This window comes from Myotis myotis, unplaced genomic scaffold (genome assembly GCF_014108235.1).
Source record: "Myotis myotis isolate mMyoMyo1 unplaced genomic scaffold, mMyoMyo1.p scaffold_m19_p_1, whole genome shotgun sequence".
NCBI lineage: Eukaryota > Metazoa > Chordata > Mammalia > Chiroptera > Vespertilionidae > Myotis > Myotis myotis.
In genome coordinates, this window is record NW_023416313.1 from 218,177,226 (window position 1) to 218,201,750 (window position 24,525).

The 24,525-nt window shown below is 58.0% G+C and overlaps 1 protein-coding gene across 1 annotated transcript; it reads right to left on the minus strand.

Moving 5' to 3' along the window:
• Nucleotides 1-1,408: 1,408 nt before the first annotated feature.
• Nucleotides 1,409-12,276, minus strand: CHGA (chromogranin A). The gene is made up of 8 exons (XM_036316225.1): nucleotides 12,035-12,276; nucleotides 11,221-11,267; nucleotides 8,899-8,992; nucleotides 8,018-8,086; nucleotides 6,931-7,029; nucleotides 4,822-5,253; nucleotides 3,508-3,959; nucleotides 1,409-1,886 (listed from the first exon to the last, which is right to left on the minus strand). Exons 1-8 carry the CDS (start codon nucleotides 12,078-12,080, stop codon nucleotides 1,803-1,805), a joined length of 1,323 nt encoding a protein of 440 aa, XP_036172118.1. The 5' UTR covers nucleotides 12,081-12,276; the 3' UTR covers nucleotides 1,409-1,802.
• Nucleotides 12,277-24,525: the final 12,249 nt, after the last annotated feature.

The window sequence follows — 24,525 nt, forward strand, 5'->3', positions numbered from 1 at the left end:
GTCCCTGACCTGGCAGCCGGACCCCTTCTCCCTGGGCTGTGGAGGGGGCGGACCCCTTCTCCCAGGACTAAGGGGGGCCCAGACCCCTTCTCCCAGGGCTGTGGGTGGGTGGGGCAGACCCTCTGCAGCTTCTCTCTCAAAAGTTCTGGTTTTGGTGCTGGCACGTGTGCTTTGTGACAAATGCCACGTGCTCCAACCCTGTTCCCAAGCAGCGTTTCCCAGAACCCCAAGCTGGCTTTCACCGACTCCACATCCGTGCACCTGACGCTCATATGGACATGTCTGTCACATACAGAAGCACGGCTTCTGTGCGAGCCAAGAGCACCTTGTCCACGGCTCTGTTGCAGGTTTGCCCGTGGGACTGGGGTTATGACAGCGCAGGAGGCCCCTCTTTGGGACGGGTCACTTCCGGGGCGAGGTGTTCCCTCATCTGCTACCAAGTCTCGGAGTGGATGTTCGATACTTGACTGACGAGCGGAAACCCTCGCCCGCTGCACGAGGCCCAGACCGGCCCGGCCCCACACGTCGCTGGCGTCGCCCTGGTTTCTGACCCAGTCTGCCTGGGCCTCTCGAATCCCCACCGGGACCTGTTAACCCCGCTTGGTGGACGAGGAAACCGAGGCTCCGAGAGCGCCGGGGACGCTCGCCGGAGCTGCCTCGCTGGGCGGGGTTCCGACTCCAGTCCGCCGTCCAACCCCCATCGCTGGGCACAGGCTCCTTGAGGTCAGGGCTTGTCCGTCCCCTGCGAGCTCAGGGCTGCCAGGCCCGCAGCAGCCACTTCAGACGTCTGCGAGCACCGCTCAGCCCTGACACTCAGCGGGTCCGCACCGGTCCGCGCACCCGCCCGATCCATCCCTATGTGTGACCCTGCACCCCACGGTGAAATGTGGGCGTCACCCCTGCCCGTGACCTGGAGGAGCCCTTTCACCCCGTGAGCCTCAGGCTCCTCACTCTCAAAGCTGAGCCTGAGCCCTCGTGAGCCGTTAAATGTGCAAGAACTTCAGACGCCCAGATGCCTGTGCCCGTGCGGGTCAGGGATGGCGCTCAGGCCGAGGGGGCCCGGGGCAACGGTGCAGGCGCTCCCCCCAGCTCCACGGAGAGCGGAGGCGTTTCTCCCACTGACCCCGCCTTTGGGGGGCCCAGCTCAGGTGTGGTTGGGAAGTGGGGGAGAGGACGGAGCCCGGCCCCTTTGCATGTGTGATTTAAGCCCCACACACTGAGTGATGCCAGCACTCCGTTATACAGAAGACGGGACAACTGATGCGCAGGAGGCAGTCCTCTGCCCGAGGTCCCACGGCTAAGAAGCTGCCCAGAAAGGAGTCACCCCAGCGGAATGGACCTCCCGTCCCTTTGCCAGAATCCCACCCATCCCACCCATCCCGCCCAATCAGAGTCACGAGGGTGGAGGTTCAAAGTGCCAGGAGAGCCCAGAGCAGATTTATTTTCCTTTTTAAGTTGTGTGCAGGGTACATTACAGTCAGGAGTGCTCAACGTTCCCCGGGAGGTCAGAGGTTATTGCAGTTGTGCCCAATGGCTCTGATGTGGAAGGAAAACTTCTAGAAAGCTTCCTGTGTTCAGAGAAAGGCTCATCGTTTGAAGTCGTGGGGGTCTGCCCTGCAGAGGGGTGCCTGGGGGTCGGAGCAGGAGAAGGGGTGGGGGAAGGGTGGCCTGGGCACGGGCGGGCTGGGCTGCCTCCCTACCGGAAGCAGCGCACAGGTCACCGGCCAGGACCTGCAGAGGGAACAGCAGAGCCAGGACCACAGGGGGCCTCGGGGCCCTGGCTGGAGGGGCCCGCCGGCGCCTCACCCCCGCCGCAGCGCCTGCAGCTGCTGGGCCACCTTCTCCAGCTCCGCCTCAATGGCTGACAGGCTCTCCAGCTCCTGGTCCTGGGGGAGAACACCAAGGGTTATGCAGGGCCTGGCCCGGGCCGGCATGCTGGAGCGCCCTGCCAGCAGACGGGTGGTGTGGCGAGCCGGGTGGCCTTGGACATGTGGCTTTGCCTCGGAGCCCTCTGTGCACCATGGGGACCGCGATGCCGCTGTACCAGCTGCTCTGAGGAGTATTGTGCAAGAATGTGGGGGAAGGGGGCCCTCACCCCTTTCCCCCCAAACTGTGAAGCTGAAATGAGTGAGGGGCTGCGAGGCTCCTGCCAGCTCCCTCTTCACAGGCAGAGGGAGCCCTGGGCTGCGGAGGAGAACGGGACCGCTCCGCCCAGCCTGCTGCCTGCTGAATGGCTCCAGGTGGGTGCTCGGAAGACGAAGCCTCCGGCTCAGATTCCTCCCAGCCCCCTACCCCGGCCTCGGCTCTGAGGATGGCTCCCGGGTGAGCCCAGGCCTGGTTCCTGTCTGCTCCAGGCCTCCTACCTGAGTGGCCAGGGGCCCAGGACATGGGCTGGACTAGAGGGTGTGAGAACTGCCGATCCGCCTGCCTAGGCTCGGCCTCAACCCTTGGTCCCAATCGGGGGGCTCGACAGGGTGGTTCAAGGACACACCCTGTGTAGCCCGGCTGGGTGCCCAACCTCGGGAAGCTTCCAGGGCCCCAAAGCCGGGCCTGATGCCCATGAGACTGTGCCCTCAAACTCAGAGCAGGAGTCAGGGAAGGTCACCCTCTGGCCCTGACTTGGGAGGGGTGGTCTTCCCGGGGCCCGGGGCCTCCTCTAGCTCCAAGGCTGTCGCCAGCCCTGCCAGGGACCCCAGCTCCCACCCCCACTCCTGTGGGGCTGCAGCTCTGCGCCCCATTGAGCTTCTCAAGTAGCCCTGGGCGCGGCCAGGGTTTCAAAGCTCACAGGGATTCTGACCGTGACAATGAGGTGAGCAGGAAGGAGCCCTTGCCCCCCAGGGGTACCGATGAGGTTCAGAGGAGAGTGACCTGCCCAAGGTCACACAGCCAGGAGGAGGCAGCACCCACCTGCTTCCCCCTCACCCCCAGCAGGAGGTCCACCTGGCCCTGCCCCGCCCCCTCTGCCTGGACCTGGGAGCAGAGGGTGTGCGTGGGCTGCCTGGGGTCCGGGAGAGGACCCGGCTGGATCCCCACAGGGCTTCCCAGGACACCCCCTGTCCCTCAGTGTCCCGTCCTCATGCCCTCCCAGCTCTAGTCCCAAGGGTGCCCTGGCTTGGGTCCCCTGGGCAGCGAATGGCCCTCCTCAGGCCAGTGCCTGCGGGTCCTTTAGTTTCCCAGCTCTCTCTACCCAAAGCTCCAGCTCCCATCGCCCTGCCCCCACCCCCGCAGAGGCCCCGGCTATTCAGGGCATGGCGCTCAGCACCTTCCCCCTCTCCGCTCCGGGCGCTGCCCTGGGCACCTCCCGCCTCCTGTCTGCCAGCTTCGCTGGGTGCCCCTGTGAGTGGGCTCCCTCGCCTTCCTGCCTGGCACGCCCTTCCTCCCGCCCCGTCCCGCCTGCCTCGAACCCAGGCCCTGCGGTGTCTCCGGGTTCCTGTCTGAGCGCCTCCACGTCTGGGTGCAGCTGCCCCCTCAGCTGGGCCCGCCCCCCGAGGCCCGCCCCGTACCAACCTCGGGTCTGCGGTTGGCGCTGCCCTCCTCCTCCTTCTTCTCCTCTGGGTAGCTGCGCACCTGGGGGGGCAGACCCCCCTCGGGGTCCTCCTGGGAGGACGGCCTCCAGCCGCGACGCAGCTGCGGCCCGGGGCCCCCGAAGCCATAGCCCCGGGCGCGGAAGGGGAGCTTCATGGAGCGGTCAGGGTCGTCCTCGTCCTCCCCCTCCAGCCGCTTCTCCGCCGTCAGCTCCTGGGCCAGCTGGTCCATTTTGCTCCATCGCTTGGCGTCCTCCCACTCCTTGGAGAGCCGCTCGTCCTCCGGCTCCGGCGCCCTGCTCTTCCCCGGCGGGAAGAGGCCCCGAGGGGCCCCAGCCATCTCCTCCTCCGGCCGGGACCGCTCCGGGTCCCCCTGCCCCTCGGGGGACTGGGCTTCCTCAGCCCCAGTCTTTCCGGCTCCTTCCTTGGACCAACCTGGAGCAGGTGGCGGACAAGAGCAGGAGACGAGGGGGAAATCGGCACCTTCCCGCCCCGCCACCCCCGGCCTCTCTGTGGCCACCGCTGACCACAGACCCCACCCCGGGTGCTGGCTCAGCGTCTCAAGATTCTCCCTGGAGGGAAAAGCCGTCTTCCCACCAGGCTCTGCCAGACCCCATCAAAGCCCCGAGGCGGGGTTGCCTGCAGCCTGCCTCTCTGTCAGCCCCATCACCCTGGGAGCCCGGGACTCAGGGACACCTCGCTGGGCAGGAGGAAAGACCTTGACAAGGCCCACAGGGGAGCCAGGGTCTTTCTTAAACCCTGGCTGACGCTGACAACTGTCCCAGAGACGCCTGTTCCCATCGGTCATGCTGTCTCTCTGTTCCCAAAGCCTACCCACCCCCCTGCAAGGCTTACCCACCCCCCCTGCAAAGCCTACCCACTCCCCCCTGCCAAGCCTACCCACCCCTCTGCAAGGCATACCCACCCCCCCTGCAAAGCCTACCCACCCCCCTGCAAAGCCTACCCATCCCCCCTGCAAGGCCTACCCACTCCCCCTGCAAAGCCTACCCACTCCCCCTGCAAAGCCCCTCCAGCCTCCTGGGTTGGGGAGGGATCTGTGTGGAAGAGTGGAGATGCATGGTTTGGAGTCAGACAAACCTGGGTTGGAATTTCAGATTTTACTACAAATTAGCTGTGTGACCTTGGGCAAATGACTAACCCTCTCTGAGCCTTAGTTTCCCATCTGGAAAATGGACATAATGAGGTGGAATGAGATTATGGATGAGGTTTCCCCCACATACACACCCCCCGTCCCCCTCTCCTACACATTTGTCGAGGTCTCAGACATCATACATACTCTCGGCCCTCCGGACTTCCTTGTAGCCAAGGCTTGGGTGGGGGTCAAATGCTTCGGTGGGGCCTTCTTCTTCAGAGATAACCTTCTCTCCAGCCTCCTCATCGTCATCCTCATCCTCCTCTTCTCTCCGTGCCTGCTGCCTTTGCTCCGCACCCTGGCCCTTCTCTCTGTCCACCAGATCCTGGGAGGGGCCCTCGCTGTCCCCCTCAGCCTGAGGATCTGGGTGTTGCTGGCTGGGGAGGCTGGCTGGGGGGTGGGTGTTGGCGACCTCCTCCTCCCCTGGGGCCTGGTTGTCCTCCTCGTCCTTGGACCCCTGCCCAAGTTCCGTGGAGGCCTGGGGCCCGGGTCTGTCCGCGTCTTCGCCATCCTCTTCCACCTCATTAGAATGCCCCCTTTTCTTCGCATCCTTGGAGGGCGACTCCTCTGTCCCTTCTGCAAAAAGGATAGAGCAAAGTCGGGCCCCAAGGACCAGGCTGCACCCAGGGTCTCCCCAGAGCCCAGTTTCAGATCTTAGTCATTGTATCCCTTCGATTCCAACGAGTCCAGCCCGAGACACCCATGACAGAATCAGGGTTACCCTCTCCGCGTCTGGCTTTCACCTGAGTACAAATGAATTGTTTCTTTGTAATTCTACCTCTTAAAGAAGGAGGTGATTTAAAAAAATAAAGACCTCGGAAATGACCCTAGAAGGCAGAGCCTGAATGGAAAATTCGGACATCAGCTGAACTGCTGTGTGATCGTGGGCAAGCCCCTTAACCTCTCTGTGCAAGAGGCACCATTACTGGGACGGCATTGTTCCCTCCACGCGGGGACTGTGTTGAGCATCCTGCGAAAGTGCTCATTCTCCAATAGCTGTCGTTTCCATCAAGAGGGGTTTTCTTGCGGTTGCTCTGAAGACAGCCTTTCACGAGCAGAAGCCCCGCCCGTCACGAGAATGGCTACCATGGCACAAGCACGACCTCGTCCATCCCACCATCTGGCGCCAGGACTCCTGGCGAAAGTGCTCCCATGCTGCTTACAGAAGCTCACACGGATCCTCACAGGCGAGGAGGCCTGGCGTGCTCCTGAAGTCCGTGGGCGGCAGCGCTGAGCCCCGTCAGCCCCAGCCTCCCGGTGCCGAGTTCAGTACAAGGTGCTCTTTGCGCTGACACGGGCTGCTTCCCTTATTGAACACACACACACTACACTACACTATTGCTCCTCCCACAGCCCATGGCAGGCATCCATAGCCATCCCATGGAGCCCGCATGTGGGAGACCATGCCATGCCCCAAGCCAGCAGCCGCTGGGGAGATGGCCCTGGCCATGAGGGGGCGCCTGGCCCCACCAGCAGGCTTTCCAAGGGGAGGCCCCTGAGAACCCGGCTCCTGGAAAGGAGCCTTATTCACCGCCTTCCACATGCAAAGGGCAGGGCCTGGTGGGGCAGTTTGTGGGTGTTTGCAGGTAGGAGGATGAGTCAGAGAATCCCCTTGACCTACACTGGGATCTCTCTGACCCCTAAACGCTCTCTGGTTTCAAGAAAGATGATTCATTTGGTTGGACCGTTGTCCCATACACTGAAAGGTGGTGTGTTTGCTTCTCGGTCAGAGCATATTCCCAGGTTTTGGGGTTCGATTCCTGCTGTCTCTCTCCCCACCCCTTCCTCTTCTAAAAAAAAAAAAATCAATGATGAGCATATCCTCAAGTGAGGAGTAAAGAGAGAGCAGGTCCAGGTTCACTCAGTGTTTCGAACCTACTCCTCTGGGATCCTCCTGCACTTGGCGACACTAAGGCACCACCGACTCCCGGGAGGCCGTGTGCTCGGGGCAGGCGCCCTGCTGCAGTGGCCGCGGGAAAGCCAGTCAAAGCGGCTCACCTGCCGGGCCGGACACTTCCTGCTCTGAGTGTGGGCCTCTGGTGGGCAGATGGGACCGACGGAGGGCTGCGGAGGTGCAGTGATGCCTCGGATGAGGGGCTTAACCTCTCTGGGCCTCATTTGTAAATGGAAGGAAATAACAGCCACCTTCCAGGGCGTAAAGAAGGGCTCCTGCCTCCGGGACCCTCCATCTACCATGGCTGCTGCTACTGTCCCCTCCCTCCCCCGCTCTCTGGCCGACTGGCCAGCACTGACCCTTCAGCGCGGCCTGGTCATTCTGCTGCCCAAGGACCTCTGAGAGTTCATCCTCAAAACTGCCGTGTTTCTTCTGCTGACGTGCCCTCTCCTTGGCACCTGGTGGGAGAAAAAAGTCCCATTTGGTCTGAGCGGGAACATCTGTCTGTGAAAGGGAAGGCCTCCATTTGCTTATCTGTGCACTGGGCGCATCACGTTCGAGGCTGGCCCAGCGAGAGGCAGAGAGGATTGGCTGCCCCTGTCCCCTCCCAGCCGGGCCCAGCTGGTGGCCATGCCACCTCCAGACTCAGTTTCTCACCCAGGAAATGAGAACAAGCCTGCCTGCTGCCTCACAGAGCAGCCAAGACTCAGATAGAGCAGAGGGTCCCAGGGGCGGAGGCAAAGAGTGGGCCCCTCGGGACCTGGCTGGGAGCTAGGCAGCCCTGCAGCAGGTGGCAATGGTGACGGTTACCCTCATGGGGGCTCTTGGTTCAGGCAAACCCTGCTCACCCTGGGCCCCTGAGTCCAGACACTTGGGAGAAAGCCAAACACATGCCCAAGTCCAAGCCCAGGGCGGGCACCTGCTGCCATGAGCCACACCCCCTATCCCTGCATCAGCTGAGGCTGCAGCCCCGGCCTGGGACTGTGCCCCCCTGTGCCTGGTTCCTGACCGTGGCCCCCTGCCCAGACCAACTGCAGCTGGCACTGATTTCTCCCCCAGGATGGGAGCTTCTGGAATGGCCATAGGAGCCTGGCCCAGTGGTTGTGGGCAAGGGAGTGTGCCCAGAGGAAAGAGATCCTCTTTGCCACCCAATCTCGAAAGTACGGCTGAACTGTGGAGACTGGGCGGTATTAGGAGAGCAGTCTCTGGTCTTGGCATGTCCCTATCTCACTGTGTGACCGTGGGCAAGACTCTCAACCTCTCTGGGCCTTGATCTCTCCCACTATATCGCGCCGACTTGACCAGGTGGCATGGAGGACCCCACCGTTCCACGCTCTGGTCGAACAGAAACAGCTGCGGACCAGAGAGAAACAGGACCTTCCGCCTGACTCCCTGACTCCCAGTCGCTGGAACTGACCCAGATGCGCGCGCGGTGGCTGGAAGTACCTTGGAGAGCAAGGTCTTGGAGCTCTTTCAGCAAGTTCTGGTGTCGCAGGATTGAGAGGATCCGCTCATCTGCAAGGAAGGAGGGTGTTACGGACCGCGGCCGAGGGAGAGATTGCCATCAACAGTTTCAGCTGAGCACAGGGACTTCACTCTGGAAGCTCAACGCCTGGGTGGCAGCGGCAAGATTGGGTCTTGCGATAACACTTTTGAAATGCCCCCCTCTCCCAGGTGCCGATCAGTTTTCTACCACAGCAGAAAGGTCAGCCACTGTCCCGGCACCCAGACCCTGGCCGAGGGAGGGCAGCCCCGAGGTGCGGAACCCGCCTCCATGCCTGGGCTCACGCTGGCCGATCCCCCCGAGTGCCCTTTCTTCATTTTTCTACCTGTTGGTTTCCAACTTTTCTCTTCACTGCCAACCCCAATGCTAATGTTGGCTCCATCCAACAGCTGCTCAAAACTTGACTGCCTGCTTAGCAAAGCTTTCCCCTCATGCCCACCCACAATGCTCCTTTTCTCATCACATATCTATAAGGTCTGCCAGGTGCCAGCAGCTGTTCTTGGCACAGGGGATGCAGCACACAAAATCCTTGTCTGCAGGGAGCTCGCATTTTGATGGTTGCTGTTCCAGCCCTGGTTTCATTCTGCGCAGAGTCCTAACTGTGTTTCTATTTGTCCCTCTGCCCATCTGTATGCTCCAGGAGTACAGGGCCCGGACCCCCTTCATCTCCCTGTACTACTCAGGCTGCAGCACAGGCCTGGGCGAGGCTGGCACTGTCAGGGACAGTTGAGTTAAATCACTGAATTCCATCAAGAGCCACACACCCCTGTCCTAGCCTTCCAGCCCAGCAGGCAGCAGCCCCTCCCCCCAGCCTGGCCCATACCTCCTCGGAGTGTCTCAAAGCACTCCTGGCTCACGGGCATGGGGCTGGGCTTGGAGAGCGTGTCAGAGATGACCTCCACGATGCACTTCATCACCTGGAAAGACAGTGGGGCGGCTGGGGTGGGTTGGGGCATGGAGGTCATAGATTTCTAATGAGGACATAAGGGCATTTGCTCTTGTCTTCGAGAGTCCATGGCTGCCTGGCTCAGGGGCACAGCTCTGCTTTCTCAGACAACAATAGTCATGATAAGAGAAAACCCTTATATGGTACCAAGGCGCCAGGCACTCCAATCCCTAGGCCAGCAGGTGCCCCTCTAAGCGGGGTGGGTACCTGGGCCTTCTCATCTTCAGGGGTTTCTCTAATGATGGGGAAGCTGCTCCTGGGCATCAGACATCTGTTCTGCAAAAGCATCTCAGTCTCGCAGATGCCCAAACAACCAGCTATGTCCAGGGATCCTTTCTGGACCACCTAGAGGAGAACAAAGACCTTCCCTGGCTCTACCCTGGCTGGAAACGGGACTTGGACGACTGTCCCCCAACATCCACAGTGTTGTCACACGCAGGGGGTGACAGCCTCATCGTCTGGCTCCACATTCACCCAGGGACGAGTCTGCTGGCTGGAGGTGGGCACACATTGGCTGTCTCTGGTGCCCATCGCAGGCCAACAGCAGCCCTCTCTCTCTGAAAGGTGCTGTGGATAACTGGGTACCTGATAAATGCATATTGGAGGATGGTACCAACTCTAGTGTGTCCCAGCTGTTACCTTGGGAATGACCTCTCTGGGCCTCAGTTTCCTCACTTGTGAAGTGGGAGCGAGAAGAACCTCCCACCTCCCCTCCCAGGGTGACAAGGCACCGACGGGAAAACACTCTATAACGCGTGACGTGCCACACACACACCCAGGGAGAGATGCACAACTCCCAACCTGCTTCAGCTGGCTAGAGCGGGGGTGGGGGATGGGGGTGGGGGCAGGAGGTGTCAGACAGGCGTCAGGCAATGCTGGTCGGGAGAGGGAGTGGAAGGCTGTGTCTACAGGATACCAAGGCAACCTGTCCAAGGATCCAGGGCGGCAAGCTGGCAAACAGGCTGTGCAGCTGTCAGCATCCTGAGGATGGAACATTCAGGTCTTTATCAGCTGTTCTGGTGCCCCTGACCCCAGGCTCCTGAGTGCAATACAGTGACCTGAATGTCTCCCAGGAGAGGCCTGGCAACGAGGGCCCTTCAGCCTGTGCCTTGCATGTCCCTGCTACCCCAGACCTTGCACTGGGAATAGCAGATAGCCAAGAGATCGTGAGAACAGACTCTGAGAGAGAGAAACTGGGTCTGGATCCCAGGAACAATGGGGAGATTAAGAAGGGGAGCTCTAGAAATAACAGCGCCCATTTACTGAGGACCTACTGTGTGCCAGGTACCTCACCTCTGATTCCTAGTCCTCACAACTCCCCACAAGGGAAATATTATTACAGATGGGAAAGGGGGAAGCTCAGAGATGTTAAGGGATTTCCCCAAAACCTCACAGCCAAAATGAGTGGTAGAGGTTTACTACAGGCCTGTCTGCCACTGAAGAATAGGAAACACGATTGAGCAAATGGATGCTTTGTGTTCTAACCATCGCCTCCCTGGAATGGAAGACAACAGCCCCTGGAAAGGTGGGAAGCAGACATGTACCGACTCTCAGGTGGACGCATCCGCGAGCACCAGAGCCTGGACAACAGCCCCAGCTCAGACATGAATGAATCCCAAGTGAACACCCAACACGAAGTGTCTCTTGCTGGCTACAGAGCCTCCATCAGCGTCTCCTAAGTCTCTTTCCTGAGTGACATCCACCATCAGCCCTAACTGGCTGGGACCCGGGGTGCAGAAGCCATAACCAAGAATGTTTTCATTGTGGCCCTTTGGGAGAGCCATGGCTTGAGTGTCTGTGGGGTGGGGTGTGTTGCTGGCAGAGCCCCTGGGGGAGGGGAAAAAAGAGCGGCTCCCCCATGTGTGTAGACAACCACAACCACAGAACAGAGAAGCCACCCCCAGCAGCCCTCGGTGGGTCTGCCAGATTCGGGATGTTCGACGGTGGGTCTGGCACCCCAGCCCAGCGGGCAAGACACGGGCCCCACTGGGCTGCAGACTCGGCTCCGAGGAAGCTGGGGCGGCAGGGCCATGGAGCAGTCTTTGATCTCTTCTTTTGCAAGCTGTCCCCAGGCTCAGCAGCCGCAGTGCTGGCTCTTGGCTTTCTGCCAACTCACTTCTGCAGCTGCCCAAGAACTGGCTGTAAGGTGTCCCCTGGAGCCTCCTACCCCCTCCTGGGGCGTCCCCACACCCCTCTTACCTCGGTGTCCCTTTTATTCATCGGGCTGTTCACAGGGAGGGCAGTGACTGGGAAGAAAGAGAGAGAGCTGGGGTCACCCCTCTGTTCTGAGGGGAGAGCCAGTCCTTGGCCAGGTTCCTCAGGGGCCCAGCCACCCCTTTGCTCCCCTTACAACTGCCCCCACCCAAATGAGACGCTGGGGCTGATTTTGTTTCCCTTCCCTGGCAGCTGCCCCATGAGGGTGTCTCCCAGAGGCTGCACCGAGAGCCTTAGCCCTTCCCTTTGGGAAAGCGGCTCTGAACGGGGTGTGGGAGCTGAAGGCGAGTGTGAAAACAAGGCTCAGGGCTGAAGGGCTTGGGCGGGAGGAGAATGCAGGGAGAGGTGGAGAGACCCAGCGGCCAGGGAGAAGAGATGGAGGAGGAGGAGTGTGAGATGACGCTGAGAGGAAGAAGTCAAGGGCAGGAAGACGGAGAGCGGGAGGATGGAAGAGGGAGAGAGGCAGAGCCCGCGGCAGCCCTCTCATCTCCCCCGGTGACCTTGGCCAGGCCGGGCGCGGAGCCGGATGCAGCCCGGACGCCCAGCCCAGGTACGGGCGGGGGCACCTGGGGCCAGCCTCGCGGAGTGGGGAGTCCAGCCCGAAGAGCCGGGTCTGCGGGCTCCGGCCCGGGCCACTTAGCGGGTCGGGAGGGAGGCGGGGCGCTGTCCGCGGTGCTGAAACTCGCCGCGCCTAGGGGAGGGACCGAGGGGCGCGGGCGCTGCGCGGAGCCTGGACGCAGGGCAGGCAGGGCCGGGGCGAGAGGGGCGCCCAGGACTCTCTCCCCCACACTCCGCTCACCTTGCCCGGCGCAGAGCAGAAGCGCCAGGACCGCCGCGGAGCGCATGGCGAACCCGGGACGCCGAGCACGGTGGGCACCTGGGCGCGGGGTGGTTGGACGGGCGGTGCGGGACGGGCTACCGCAGGCGCTAGAGCTGGGATGGGGGTCGCAGAGTCTGTGTGCGTCCGTCTGTCGGTCCACCCACCAGCCTCCCTGCACAGAGTTCCGACACTGCAGTAGCAACAGCAGAGGCGTGCTCGCCTGCTACCGCTTATATACCCCCACCCCGGAAATGACGTCATCAGACCGCCTTGCCCCTTGCTCCACCCTCCGGGGGGCCGGCCGCAGTTCGTTCCACCCCCATCCTCACCCCTGGGGCCCACGCTGCTCACAGCTGGTAAGTCTGGCTAGGAGGCAGGCACCTGGCTTCCAGGAGTTGGCAGGGGGACTTGGCTGATTCACCACCACTCGAGGCTCCACCGAGTTGCTGTGTGTCTTGGGCAAGAGACTCCTGGTCTCTGGGCCTCGTGCTCCTCCACTGAGAGCCGAGGTCCCTGCCAATCCTCGCACAACTCGCCATCCTTCCTCCACCAGGCTTCAGGACCCCTGTCTGAGTCGGGCCTGTCTGGCAGCCCAATAGTGTGCCTTCATGACTTGTCATTGTACCAGATAGCTATACATTTATTTGAATAACATTTTGTCTGCATTGCTTACACAGTGCTCAGCACGGCACCCGGCACAGAGAAATGCTTTGAATGGATAATGTTGAATATACTGAGTGGTAGTTCAACCCAGCTCTCCTGGGGGGTGGCGAGGGACCTTGTAACTTCTGCTCAGTGGCCCCGATCAACCCCTTAAGGACAGTGATGGCGAACCTATGACACGCGTGTCAGAGGTGACACAGGAACTCATTTTTTTGGTTGATTTTTCTTTGTTAAATGGCATTTAAATATAGAAAATAAATATCAAAAATATAAGTCTTTGTTTCACTATGGTTGTAAATATCAAAAAATTTCTATATGTGACACAGCACCAGCATTAAGTTAGGGTTTTTCAAAATGCTGACACACCGAGCTCAAAAGGTTCGCCATCACTGCCTTAGGACCACCTTCTTGCCGCTGTGACCCACCCTGTGTTTGAGAACAGCTCTCGCCTCTTCCGAGTGTTCTCAAAACCCGAGTGTTCTGTGTAAGGTTGGTTCCCTGGTTTGTTTCCCTCTGCCCTCGAGCCCTCGTGCTCGGCCACATGTTTAAGGCGCTGGATGGTCACTGCCCCACAAGGGAAGAAAGCTGAACCACTTTCCAAGGGAGTGGGCCTTCCTTGTGGAAACTTCCAGAGCCGCTGCCAGCCTCCAGGAACGCCTGTTCTCCAAGAGCCTGCCCCTGTTTCTCAGGAGACTGAGCACAATCAGCCAGCAAAAATGTCCCAAACCAGGCTTTGGAAGTGACATTGCCACTCACTAGCATTTGCACTGTGCGTCATAGCTCTTCAGAATGGCCCATCGCTGATGCCTTACAGCCCCCCTGGGCCCAAATCAGACAGGGATTTGACTTCTTTGCACATTTTCAAACTGCAGAGACCCAGGAAGTTGGAGTGAGCACCATGGCAAGTGAATGGGAAAGTTGGACGTAGAGCTTGTCTTGCCCAAATGCCCCATGTGTCCCGCCGTCTCGTGAGTTCTCACATGCCATTCCCCCTCCCTGGAAGGCCTGCTATTACCGTCCCACTCCCTCCCCTGTGGCCTGGCCACTTCCATACCTTTTCAGTCCTGAGGTAACTGCTTCCTTTTCTTGCCTCCACAACACTCCTTTGAGCATTTATCACAGAAGATTGAAAACATTTGCCTTTAGGCCCTGACCAGGTAGCTCAGTTGGTTAGCAGTGGTCGGCAAACTGCGGCTCACGAGCCACACGCGGCTCTTGGCCCCTTGAGTGTGGCTCTTCCTAAGCCTTAGGAGCACCCTAATTAAATTAATAACAATGTACCTACCTATATAGTTTAAGTTTTAAAAATTTGGCTCTCAAAAGAAATTTCAATCGTTGTACCGTTGATATTTGGCTCTGTTGACTAATGAGTTTGCCGACCACTGGGTTAGAGCATCGTTCTGCTATACCAAGGTTGCCAGTTTGATCCCCCATCAGGGCACGTACAAGAAGCAACTGATGAATGCATAAATAAGTGGAACAACAAATTAATGTTTCTCTTTCTCTCTCAAATTAGTAAGTAAATAAAGAGAAAATATTTGCCTTTATCTCATTACACTTTTTTTCCTTAGTGTTTGTTCTGCATCCTTTCCATTTTGGGACTTTGGTTCCTGGCATAGTGCTGGGCACATAGTGGGCACAATGGAAAAAGAAAACAAAAGAAGGAAGAAAGTCACAGCCCTTGACCCCATCTTTGGGCTGGACCAGTTAGGTAAGGATAAGCGTCTGGAACAAAAACCCCTAAAACACAGAGGGATAAGATGGGTCTTATTTCTCTGCCACACAGCAGCCACGAAGTGAACAGTGAGACTCGCTCATGGGGTGGCTCCACATGAGACTGCCATCTTTGATACCAAGGCAGCTACTCTAGTCACCACCATGTATCATCATCACGTAGGGACAAGGGGTGGATGGAGGCCAAGCAGCTTCTTTGTAAGGATAGGATGCAGAACTTGCATGTATCGCTTCTCCCGTGGGTTAGCACTCAGGCATGGGACACATGCATTTGTAAGGGAGGCAGGGAAGCCACTGGGGTGGTTCTGATTACTAAAGGAGGGGGATACTGGAGGACAATGACCACTCTCTCCTCCACAACCCATGGGGATGATGGCAGTAACTAACCTCATGGAAAACTTCCTGTGAACCTGGCACTGTTCTGAGAGTTTGCATCGGCCCTATGAGAGAGGTGCCGTCATTGCTCTGTTTACAGGTGGCGTTCTGCAAGAGGATGAAGCCCAGATGCCCTAAGGCACTCACCATAGGGAATGAACCAATGTCTCCTGCATGCATCTAGAATGGCGCTCACTGTGCACCACCCTTGGGAGAACTGACGAAGTTGCCTCTCAGATAATCGCTGTTGTCTGGTTCTGACGGGGAACCGTGTATGGAGCTGCTGATGGGCACATTGTAAGGAGCCAGGCACTGGGTTCGAGTCTTGTCTTTGTTTGGGTTCTCCAAAAGCAGGTGCTAAGACAAGGATTTGGGGGTGCAACGAGTTCATTTGGAAGTGATTCCAGGAAGCACAATAAGGAAGTAGGAAGTGGGGCAAGGAAAAGAGAAGAGCCGTTGGAGGTTGTGCTGATGATGGGGTCACCTCTGAGGGCAGCACCTCAGAACTGTGCCACTGGGGTGAGCAAGCTGAGTACCTCCCTTCACTGGGGGTCTCTCCTGGAGGCTCGATTTACCAGCACTCTGCTCTGCTCTGCTCTGGGAAAGGGCCAAGCTAACTAACTCCCAGGGCCAGAGAACACCCTTGGGCAGGGAACACCGGAAGCTGTCGGTGTGTATGGGCAGTATCTACAGGTGACCGCTCAGGTGGCCCGGGGCCTAGGTGGGGCTCTGACGTCTGCTGCAGCGCTCTAGACGTGCTATTTCATTTCACGTTTACGACAAGCCTATGGCTAAGTTATTAACATTTCTGTTTGTCATACACAGAAGCCACACCTCAGACAGATGGAGTAACTCTCCCAGGGCCACACAGCTGGGAAATGGTGGGTCCGGGGGCCAGTCATCTGTCTTGTGTCCCTCCACACTCCCCTTCCCAGGGCCAGAGGCCTCTATCAGCCTAATGTTTTAACTGGGCCTCATCAGCACCCCCCGCCAAAAACTACTACCTACAGGGTTAGGGGGGCTTCTCATTCTGAGAAAGACTGCATGTGTTTTCCAGTCTTACTTAGGTGGATGAAGTGTGGAGAAAAGCTATTTTTATTACTCTAAGTCTACACCTGCCATCTCCAATAAGGCCATATCCTTGCTTTGTATATGCAAGAACTTGGGACATTATCTAGCCCCATTGCTGTTCAGGTCGCTGCCCCCACACTCCTCTTACCTTGACATTCTGGAGCTGCCTCTGGTTGCCACAGGGACCTCTCCTTTGGAGCACATGGTCAGGTCCTTGCTCTCCCCCCCCCCCCCCCCACCTCGCGCTCCGCCCCTCCCGCCCCCGACAAATTTCCTTACAGGGAATCACTCCTACTGAAACGCAAAGGCCTGGGAAAGAAAGCCAAGGCGTGGCTAACTCAGAACTCCTTCTGCAGTAGGAGGGAATCAGAGAGGAGTCAGGTCTGCTCTGCAGATGGCTTAGCTGCTCATCTTGCAGTCATGTTAGCGTGCCAAGGGACCAGCAGGTCCCAACCTTCCACTGCCCACTGGTTCCCCAAGATATGCTGCCAAACTTTGACCCATGCACACAACATATGGTTATCTCTCTCTCTCTCTCTCTCTCTCTCTCTCTCTCTCTCTCTCTCTGTATATATATATATATATATATATATATATATATATATACTGCCTTGGTTTTGTATGTCACATGAAGCATTGAGCTGGGTGGGTGGTGGAGCTGGAGCATAGCTCACTGAGAGGAGGAGATGGGAGAAAGCAAAGTCAGGAGCTCTTTGCATTGAGTGTGCGGAGGGCATGTGGGTTAGTCGACTCCACCTTCATCCCAACTCTCTTGTGGGCAGAAATAGGAAAGCTGAAAACTACATTTCCCAGACGTCCTTGCAGATAAGGACCCGGTTGTGATGTAGGTTCTACCAATCAGAGGAGCAGGAACTGGATTTGGAGTTGTGTGGAGAGAGAGGGAAAGAGAGAGAGAGGGAGAGAGAGAATGCAGAGCCACCCTGTTGCCCTGTGGGTGGGGATGGGACAGGGTGGGTGGCTCTGGGGACCGCCGTGGCGCCAGCTTCCCGCAGCTCCCGTGGCAGCGCAGTTCTGACGTGGTTTTGCAAGTGGAAACACCCTTTAGAGTCGGCTTCTTCAGTTCTTCCCCTGATTCTGAAAATCACTTAATATCCTGTTTTCTGAACTGAACCCCAATTGAAACAGGGAAATGGCCAGTCAGGGCAGCGAGCAGTTCTGACAACAAGTAGCAACACTGGCGTGGAGGGTGGCCGGTGAGTGGGTGCTGACGGTGGGTGTAGCCCCTTGTCACTACGTGGAAGGAAAGGGACAGTGCCGGGCACTATTTATGTCCAATCCCCAGACAGCGCTGGCTCCAATCCACCCAGACCTGCAGGTTTCATCCTGGAGAGAGTGCACACCGTGGCAAAAGCACGCCTGTTGGCTTCCTTCCCTCCTCACCCCTCCTCCCCCCGCCCCCCACCCCGGCTCCTTCCCCGCTTCTCCACCCGGAATTCCCTCCCCCCTTCTCTACCCAGAAATTCCTTATGAACCCTGTCCACTCGCATCGTTGACTCAGGGAACCCAAGCCCAGATGCTGACCCCACGGGCTCTGTCTGGGGTGAGGGTCTGACCACGCCCTGAGCCCCCGATGGTCCTCAGTCCTGCAGCCACGCCTCACTCACCCCGTCTCAGGCCTGGATAGCTTTCCCTCCGCTCCTGACTCTGAGCTTGATTGTTCTTTTTTTTTTTTTTAATTTTAATTTTGGGTGGCGGGGGACGGCCGCCCAGGCCTTTTCTGGGTGCCAGTGACCTTGCGGAGGCGCCCTCTGCAGACAGTCACAGGATGGCCTCTCTGGCCCAGCCTCTTTTCCACCTGCTCTCCCAGAACTGTTGGGGCCTGGGAAGGGAGACATTCCCTCATTCAACAAACACTTATTGAGCACCTGCTGTGCTCCAGGCTCTGTCTGGATGCTTGGGAAAGAGCTTGGGGCTTGTACTCGAGGCTGGGGAGACGGGCGATAAACAACAGTGAGTACGTGCTCGAAAGCTGGCGATGCTGTGGAAACAGAAGGAGCAGCCCTGGCCGGTGTGGCCCAGTTGGTTGGGTGCCATCCGGCACCGAAAGGGCGCTGGTTCGTTTCCTGGTCAGGGCACATGGCCAGGTTGCAGGCTCAATCCCCGGTAGCGGGTGTGCAAGAGGCAGCTGATTGATGTTTTGCTCTCGCATCTATGTTTCCCTCTCTCCCTCTTTTTCTCTAAAAAATTAATTAAACAAAGAAGAGCAGAGCAGGGTAAGGGCTTGGGAAGAGTCGGGCGGGAGGGTGTGGCCCCATCAAGCAGGTGGGCAGGAGAGGCCTCGTTGAGATCATAGCTTAAGTGCGGACGCGAAGGACTCGAGGGAGAGAGCCCTGTCGGGATCTGGGAGAAGACCATCCAGGCAGAATGAAGAGCCAGAGCAAAGGCCCTGGGGCTGGAGTAAACCTGGCAGGTTTGAGGCAGCACCAAAGCCCGGGCGGCTGGAAGAGGGCGGGCGGGTGGTGGTGGGTGAGGCAGGACTAGGCCGGATTGTGCAGGGCCTCCTGGACTGGGGAGGATCTGGGCTTTGAATCTGAGAAACAGGATTCATTGCGAGAAGAGGGGCAGCAGAGGATGGGGATGGTGGGACCCCCAAAGGCATTTTATGGAGGTGCCCGCAGACCCAGCTAGCTCCCAGCTGCCCCAACGCCCACCCGTCCCGGGGGCCTGCAGAGAGGCTTCTGAACAAGGAGAAGCCGTGTCCCCGCCTGTCCCAGGGGCCAGGAACGCCCCCTTGGGTGAGCACCGGATCCCAGGAGTGACATCTCCATGGGGGGCACTGCAGGGGGCCCAGGGAGTCGCTTTCTTCCTGTCCCGCAGGGAAAGCGGCAGCTGCTTATCTGATGGGGGAGCCAGGGCCCTGGACAGCAGAGTCAACATGCCCTCGGCCCGCTTACAAAACCCTATTTTCCAAACACTCAGCTCCCCCAGCCCCTTATCGGCCTCCAGGTGGCAAAGGCCGGTTGCCGGGCAATGCTGCTGTTTATCTGCGAGGTCTGCACGGAGGCCAGTGCGCGGTGATTGCATTAGGCCCTCTCCCACCTGTCTCGGCAAACATCTCCGGGGGCCTCCAATTAAGGTTTTGCTTTTCTTCTTTGGCAGATGTTTGGTTTAATCTAATAAAGCTGTTTACAGGCCTTCGTGTGTGGACGAGGGCTCAGTGGGCCCCAGGCCGGGAGGCCGGTGAGAGAAGTGGGGGAGGGTGCCTCGGGCACCAGGCCCTGGACACGAGGCTGGCTCACTGGAGACATGAGGCACAGCAGGTTGGAAAGAAGGGCCAGCCTGGACCAAACTGAAATGCGAGAAGCCTTCCCGTGCCTCCCCTCCTTCCTGCGTCCCGCAGCCATATTCCCACAGGGGCGCACAGCGGCCTCACTCCCGGGAGAGACAGCCCCCTTTCCAGGCCCTAAGCCAGTGATGGCGAACCTTTTGAGCTCGGCGTGTCAGCATTTTGTAAAGCCCTAACTTAACTCTGGTACCATGTCACATATAGAAATTTTTTGATATTTGCAACCATAGTAAAACAAAGACTTATATTTTTGATATTGATTTTATATATTTAAATGCCATTTAACAAAGAAAAATCAACCAAAAAAATGAGTTCGTGTGTCACCTCTGACACGTGTGTCATAGGTTCGCCAACACTGCCCTAACTAAGCTCTCAACCCGATGGGCCCCCAAAGGCTGCTTGTAGGGCCCCCAGAGCCCCTCCAGCTGGCGGGAGCAGCTTGTGATGATGGAAAGAGCTCGCTGTGGCCTCAGGAGACCAAGGTGTGGGTCCTCGCTCTGCCTAGCACTGCAGCATCACCTGCAAATTCACTTAACCTTTCTGAGCCTGTTTCCTATTCCACAAAGTGGCCGAAATAATTCCTTGTGTGATTTCTATGAATTTAACTGAGAAAACTCAGTCACTGACATCTGTAGCGCTTGCTGTGTCTGGGGTGGCTCAGGGGTGCTGATAACAAAAGGGAAAGTTCCTGGGTGCTCACCATATGGGGTGTCTCAGGTGGCTGTCACAGCTCCCTCCTCTCTCTCTCTCTCTCTCTCTCTCTCTCTCTCTCTGTCCTCTGGTGGGGCATTTGGTTCATGTGGTTCCATTTGTAGTTCACTGACTGACTAATGAGCTACCTTCTTCAACTTCAGCATCAGCAGAGCTGGGCCCCTCAACTTCTGGGAGAGCCTCAGCCTTCCCATCTGTAGAATGGGGATGTTGATGATAGTACGTGCCTCCCGGGCTCTGTGACGGCTCATGGAGTCGCGGTGAGTTGGGTGTTTGGACACAGGCCTGGCCCAGAATGAGTGCTGAGTCAGGTCAGCACCGACCTGCTCACAGTAACTTTAGGTGTGGTTTCCTTTAGGATCAAGTGTCTGATGTTCAAGGTGACCCACTCCCACACCTGTATCTAGTGCCCTGCAGAGCTGAGCCCTGGGGGAAGGGGTGTTGAAGGAGGGCCCTGGAGAGCTGAGGCTGGGCTGGGTCTGCTCTGCACAGAGGGGCAGGTGGAGAGCTGATCCCTCAGCCTCAGGGCCTGCCCCTCGCCAGCCGGCCCAGTTGGGGGCAGGGGTGCAGGCAGGGGGAGCTTGGGAGCTTGGCCTACAAGGAGGCCAGGGAGCCCCTATGTCTGGGGCCTGCAAGGCAATGCTGGGGCCTCTTCTCTCCTGATCTTAGCCAATTAGCTAAGCAGCCTCTCCCCCAAAGAACAGGCTGTCCTCCCACCCTCTCCCCGCTCCCCAGCTCACTCAGCGGTCTGGGTTCCTTGTTTCTCCTGCCCCCAGACCAGTGGTTCTCAACCTTCCTAACGCCGCGACCCTTTAATACAGTTCCTCATGTTGTGGTGACCCCCAACCATAAAATTATTTTCGTTGCTACTTCATAACTGTAATGTTGCTGTTATGAATCGTCATGTAAATATCTGATATGCACGATGTATTTTCATTGTTACAAATGGAACATAATTAAAGCATAGTGATTAATCACAAAAACAGTATGTAATTATATATGTGTTTTCCGATGGTCTTAGGCGACCCCTGTGAAAGGGTCGTTTGACCCCCAAAGGGGTCGTGACGCACAGGTTGAGAACCGCTGCTGCAGACCCTACAGGAGCGGGCAGAGAATCCTGGGCCATGTGGGCTGGATCCCAGACCCTCCCCTGACGGAGACCTAGGTCAGTCCAGCTGTCAACTGGTGTCCTCAGCCTCGTCCACCTGACCAAGACCTGACTCCAGCCTGGAGTCCTCAGAGGTGCTCAGCTGCTGTGGTGCCCCGTGAGGACGCTCTGAAGAAGCGACGCCCCGCCGCCCTGGCTCCCAGTCCTCTTGGCTTCCGGCTCCAGGACAGGTGGTTCGGGCTGGTGGTTAGATGAAGCTCTAGCTCAGGCCTGGACCTTCCCTGGCCACTCAGCCACCTCATCCTGGCATCCCTGTGAGCGATCTGATTCCTGAGGCACAAGTGCCAGTTAGTAAGGATGCCCAAGGGCACATGGGGCCGGGATTCTGAGGCCGAGAGCTCAGTGAGAGCTGAGCCTCGAGTGCCCTGTGCCAGAATCGCAAGTCCCGTAGGTCCTTGGGAGGCCACCTTGTGTCCCCATAGCCGCTCCGGTAGCAGCAGAGGACAGTGCAAGGTGCCCGCGGAGAACCACAGGGGCTCTGGCCCTGCCTCGCCTTCTAACTGAGAAAGGCAACCGGGCCTGCACTGTGTAGGGAGATACCACCCACGACTAGCAGAATGTGACAATTAAAAAGACTGGGCCTCGCTGGTTTGGCTAGAGGTAGCGCGTCAGCCTGCGAACTGAAGGGTCCCGGGTTTGAGTCCGGCCAAGGGCACCTGCCGGGCTGGCAGGCTCAATCCCCCGTAGGGGGCGTGCAGGAGGCAGCCGATCAATGATTCTCTCTCATCATTGATGTTTCTATCTCTTTCTCTCCCCCTTCCTCTCTGAAATCAATAAAAATAAATAAATTAATTAATTAAATTTAGTTTAATTAAAAAGTCTGCTTGCACTGAGCGCTGTGGAGAAGCGGGGGAGCTGGAGCCCCTAGACTGCTGGAGGGAATGCAAAGTGGCACGCTTACTTTGGAAAACAGTTTGTCATGCCTTCAAAGATGAAACATAGACCCACCGTACGCCCCTGCCACTGGACTCCCAGGAGCCCCCCCAAGACAAAGGAAAACAGCCAGCTCTTGTTCAGCTCTTGGCCGTGAATATTCAAAGCAGCTTTATTTGTCAGAGCCCCAAACTGGAAACAACCCAAATATCTGCCATCAGATAAGTGAGTGAAAAGGTTGTAGCTTCTCCGTCTCATGAGCCGGACTTGGCAATGAGAAGATGTGAACGATTGATATGCACCTCAGTGTGGATGGCTCGAAATAGAAGCCAGACAGAGAGGGTACAGACCGTGCCATTCCGTGCGTATAAAGCTCGGGGACATGCACACGAATCTGCAGTGACAGAAGGCAGATCGCTGGTTGCCTGGGCTGTGGAGGTGGGCAGGGAAGGAGAGGCCACAGGGCCAGGAGGGAATTGGGGAGGTAATGGGTGGGCCGGTCCCCTCGCGTGACGGTGGCGATGTCTTCCCAGGGGTACGCATATGTTAGAACTTACCAAATGGAACATTATCAATACGTGCAAATGTAGGCCAATAAAGCGCCTTTTTCAAAAAGAGCCGCACGATGTGGAATCCCTTTGTTGAACACCTGAAACTAATATAATATTATGCGACTACTATATTTTAACTTTAAAAAGCCCACCAGTACATACCTTCAACAACAAAAAATAGCTCCCACAGGATCCAGAGTACATGGAGATACACGTAGCTGCAGATGTCTGCCAGGCCAAGCTGGCTCATCATGGGGAAGGTTATTGTCCCCATCGGACCCGTGAGAATCTGAGACTCAGAGAGGTTAAGTGCGGGGCCTGAGGCCCCACAGCAACCCAGGGCAACCGGCTTCCTGCGGCACTGGCTGTGCTCCCAGGAGTCAGCCGGGGCCTGTCAGCACGCCCTGCGCTGAGGGACAGGGTGTCCCTGCACCTGAAGATGTAATCTCTCCCCTCATCCCCCGCCCCCTGACAGCAGCCCCTTGGCCTGTGCCTGTCGCCAGGAGACTGGCTTAATTTACAGAGAGAGAGGCCATGGTTACAGCGTCTCCCCAGGGAAGTAATAAAGGGTGAGCGGGAGATAAGGACAAATGCAATTTCCTAATGACGCTGTTATCTGTGGCAGAGGACACGGCCACACTGTGATCCGTGCCCCTCTCCTGGCTTCTGCGGAGGCTGAAGGGCCCCCTGGCCCAGGAGAGTGCCCCAGGGCGAGGGGTCACATGAGGGAGGGGAGGGGTGGGGGACGGGTGGCAGTCGGGTGGGGTGGGGTGGGGTGGGATGGGGTGCAGGCTGGGGAAGCACCCCCTTGGTTCCTGTCCCTGTGCTCTCCCTCAGCCCCAGGACCCTCACCAAGTTTGGAGTCAGAGCTGGAGCCCAGGCACCAGCTTTGTACATGGACAGACCTGGATGGGCAGCTGGTGCCGGCTGGGCTCAGTCACCCGCCCTGGGAAAGGGGGGCAACAGCAGTCCCTGCCTCATGGTATTGGCCTGTCCCCTTGAGACCTGGCTTATTTTCTCATCACACTGTGCCAACCGGAGACTGGACAAGCTTCGGAAGGACTCGCTGTCCCCTGAGAGGGGGTGGGTGGGGGAGAAGTGGGGGCGGCCACATTTACCGAATGTGAACTGAGCCACCCATAGGCTGGGGCCCCCTAACCCCACAACAGCCCTGAGACCGCCAGGCCACTTCACCAGCAAGGCTCTGAGGCCCCGCCCGATGGTTGCTTTCCCGAAGTCGTGGAAAGTAGGGAGAGAAAGAGGCAGGCCTGGCCCCCAAGTCCATGGCCCTGTGAAGCTCCCACTGGGTTTCTGGGGTCTTTCCTTTTCTGAGTGCTGTGCCCCCTTCCCCCCCCCGCCCCCCCTCCCCTCCCCCCTCCGGGAGACTTGCTCCAACGGGGCTCCAGGCTCAGGCTCTTTCTGCTACGCGAGCCGTCCTTGTGGCCCCGCAGCGTGAACTGCGCTCACAGTGTGCAAAGCCTCTCCCATCCTTTACGCCATTAGTGTCCCCGAATCCCTTAGGGAAGGAGAGGGCCCCTGTCAACCCCACTTCACAGACGTTACAATGAAGGCGACGGCTCCCTTCCCAGGGAGCAAAGGGCTTCACACATTGGACCCCTTCACCTGCACATGCCCCCTGAGACGGAAGTGCCATCGGCCCAGCGTACAGGCTGCAGCTGAGCCCAGAGAACGACATCCTTTGCCTGCATTTACACAGCTGGGGGGTGGCTGAGCCAGTACTTCCTCCCAGGTCTCGTGGCCCCCACAGCCCCAGCTCTTCACCACTTTGGACTTGAACTTGAGCTGGGTCTAATCCTGTTTCAATGAATGGTGTCAATCATTCTGACATCTAATCTGATCTAGTGCAAAGTGATGGCTAATCCTGCCTTCCCCAGCCCCTCCCAGAGGAAGTGTCTGCAGTTCTTTATGGAAGGTTCAGTCCTGCCATTTCCTGAGCCAATCAGACAACATTCATTCATTCATTCATTCACTCATCCCTTCACCTAAAAGGCATGAG

Excerpts from the sequence above, each read along its gene's own strand:
- CHGA (XM_036316225.1), bottom strand. The coding sequence starts at position 12,080 with ATGCGCTCCGCGGCGGTCCTGGCGCTTCTGCTCTGCGCCGGGCAAG. Across the intron at positions 8,087-8,898 it reads CTTTGAGACACTCCGAGGAG|ATGAGCGGATCCTCTCAATC; the intron begins GTATGGGCCAGG and ends CCTTCCTTGCAG. Across the intron at positions 7,030-8,017 it reads CCAAGACCTTGCTCTCCAAG|GTGCCAAGGAGAGGGCACGT; the intron begins GTACTTCCAGCC and ends TTCTCCCACCAG.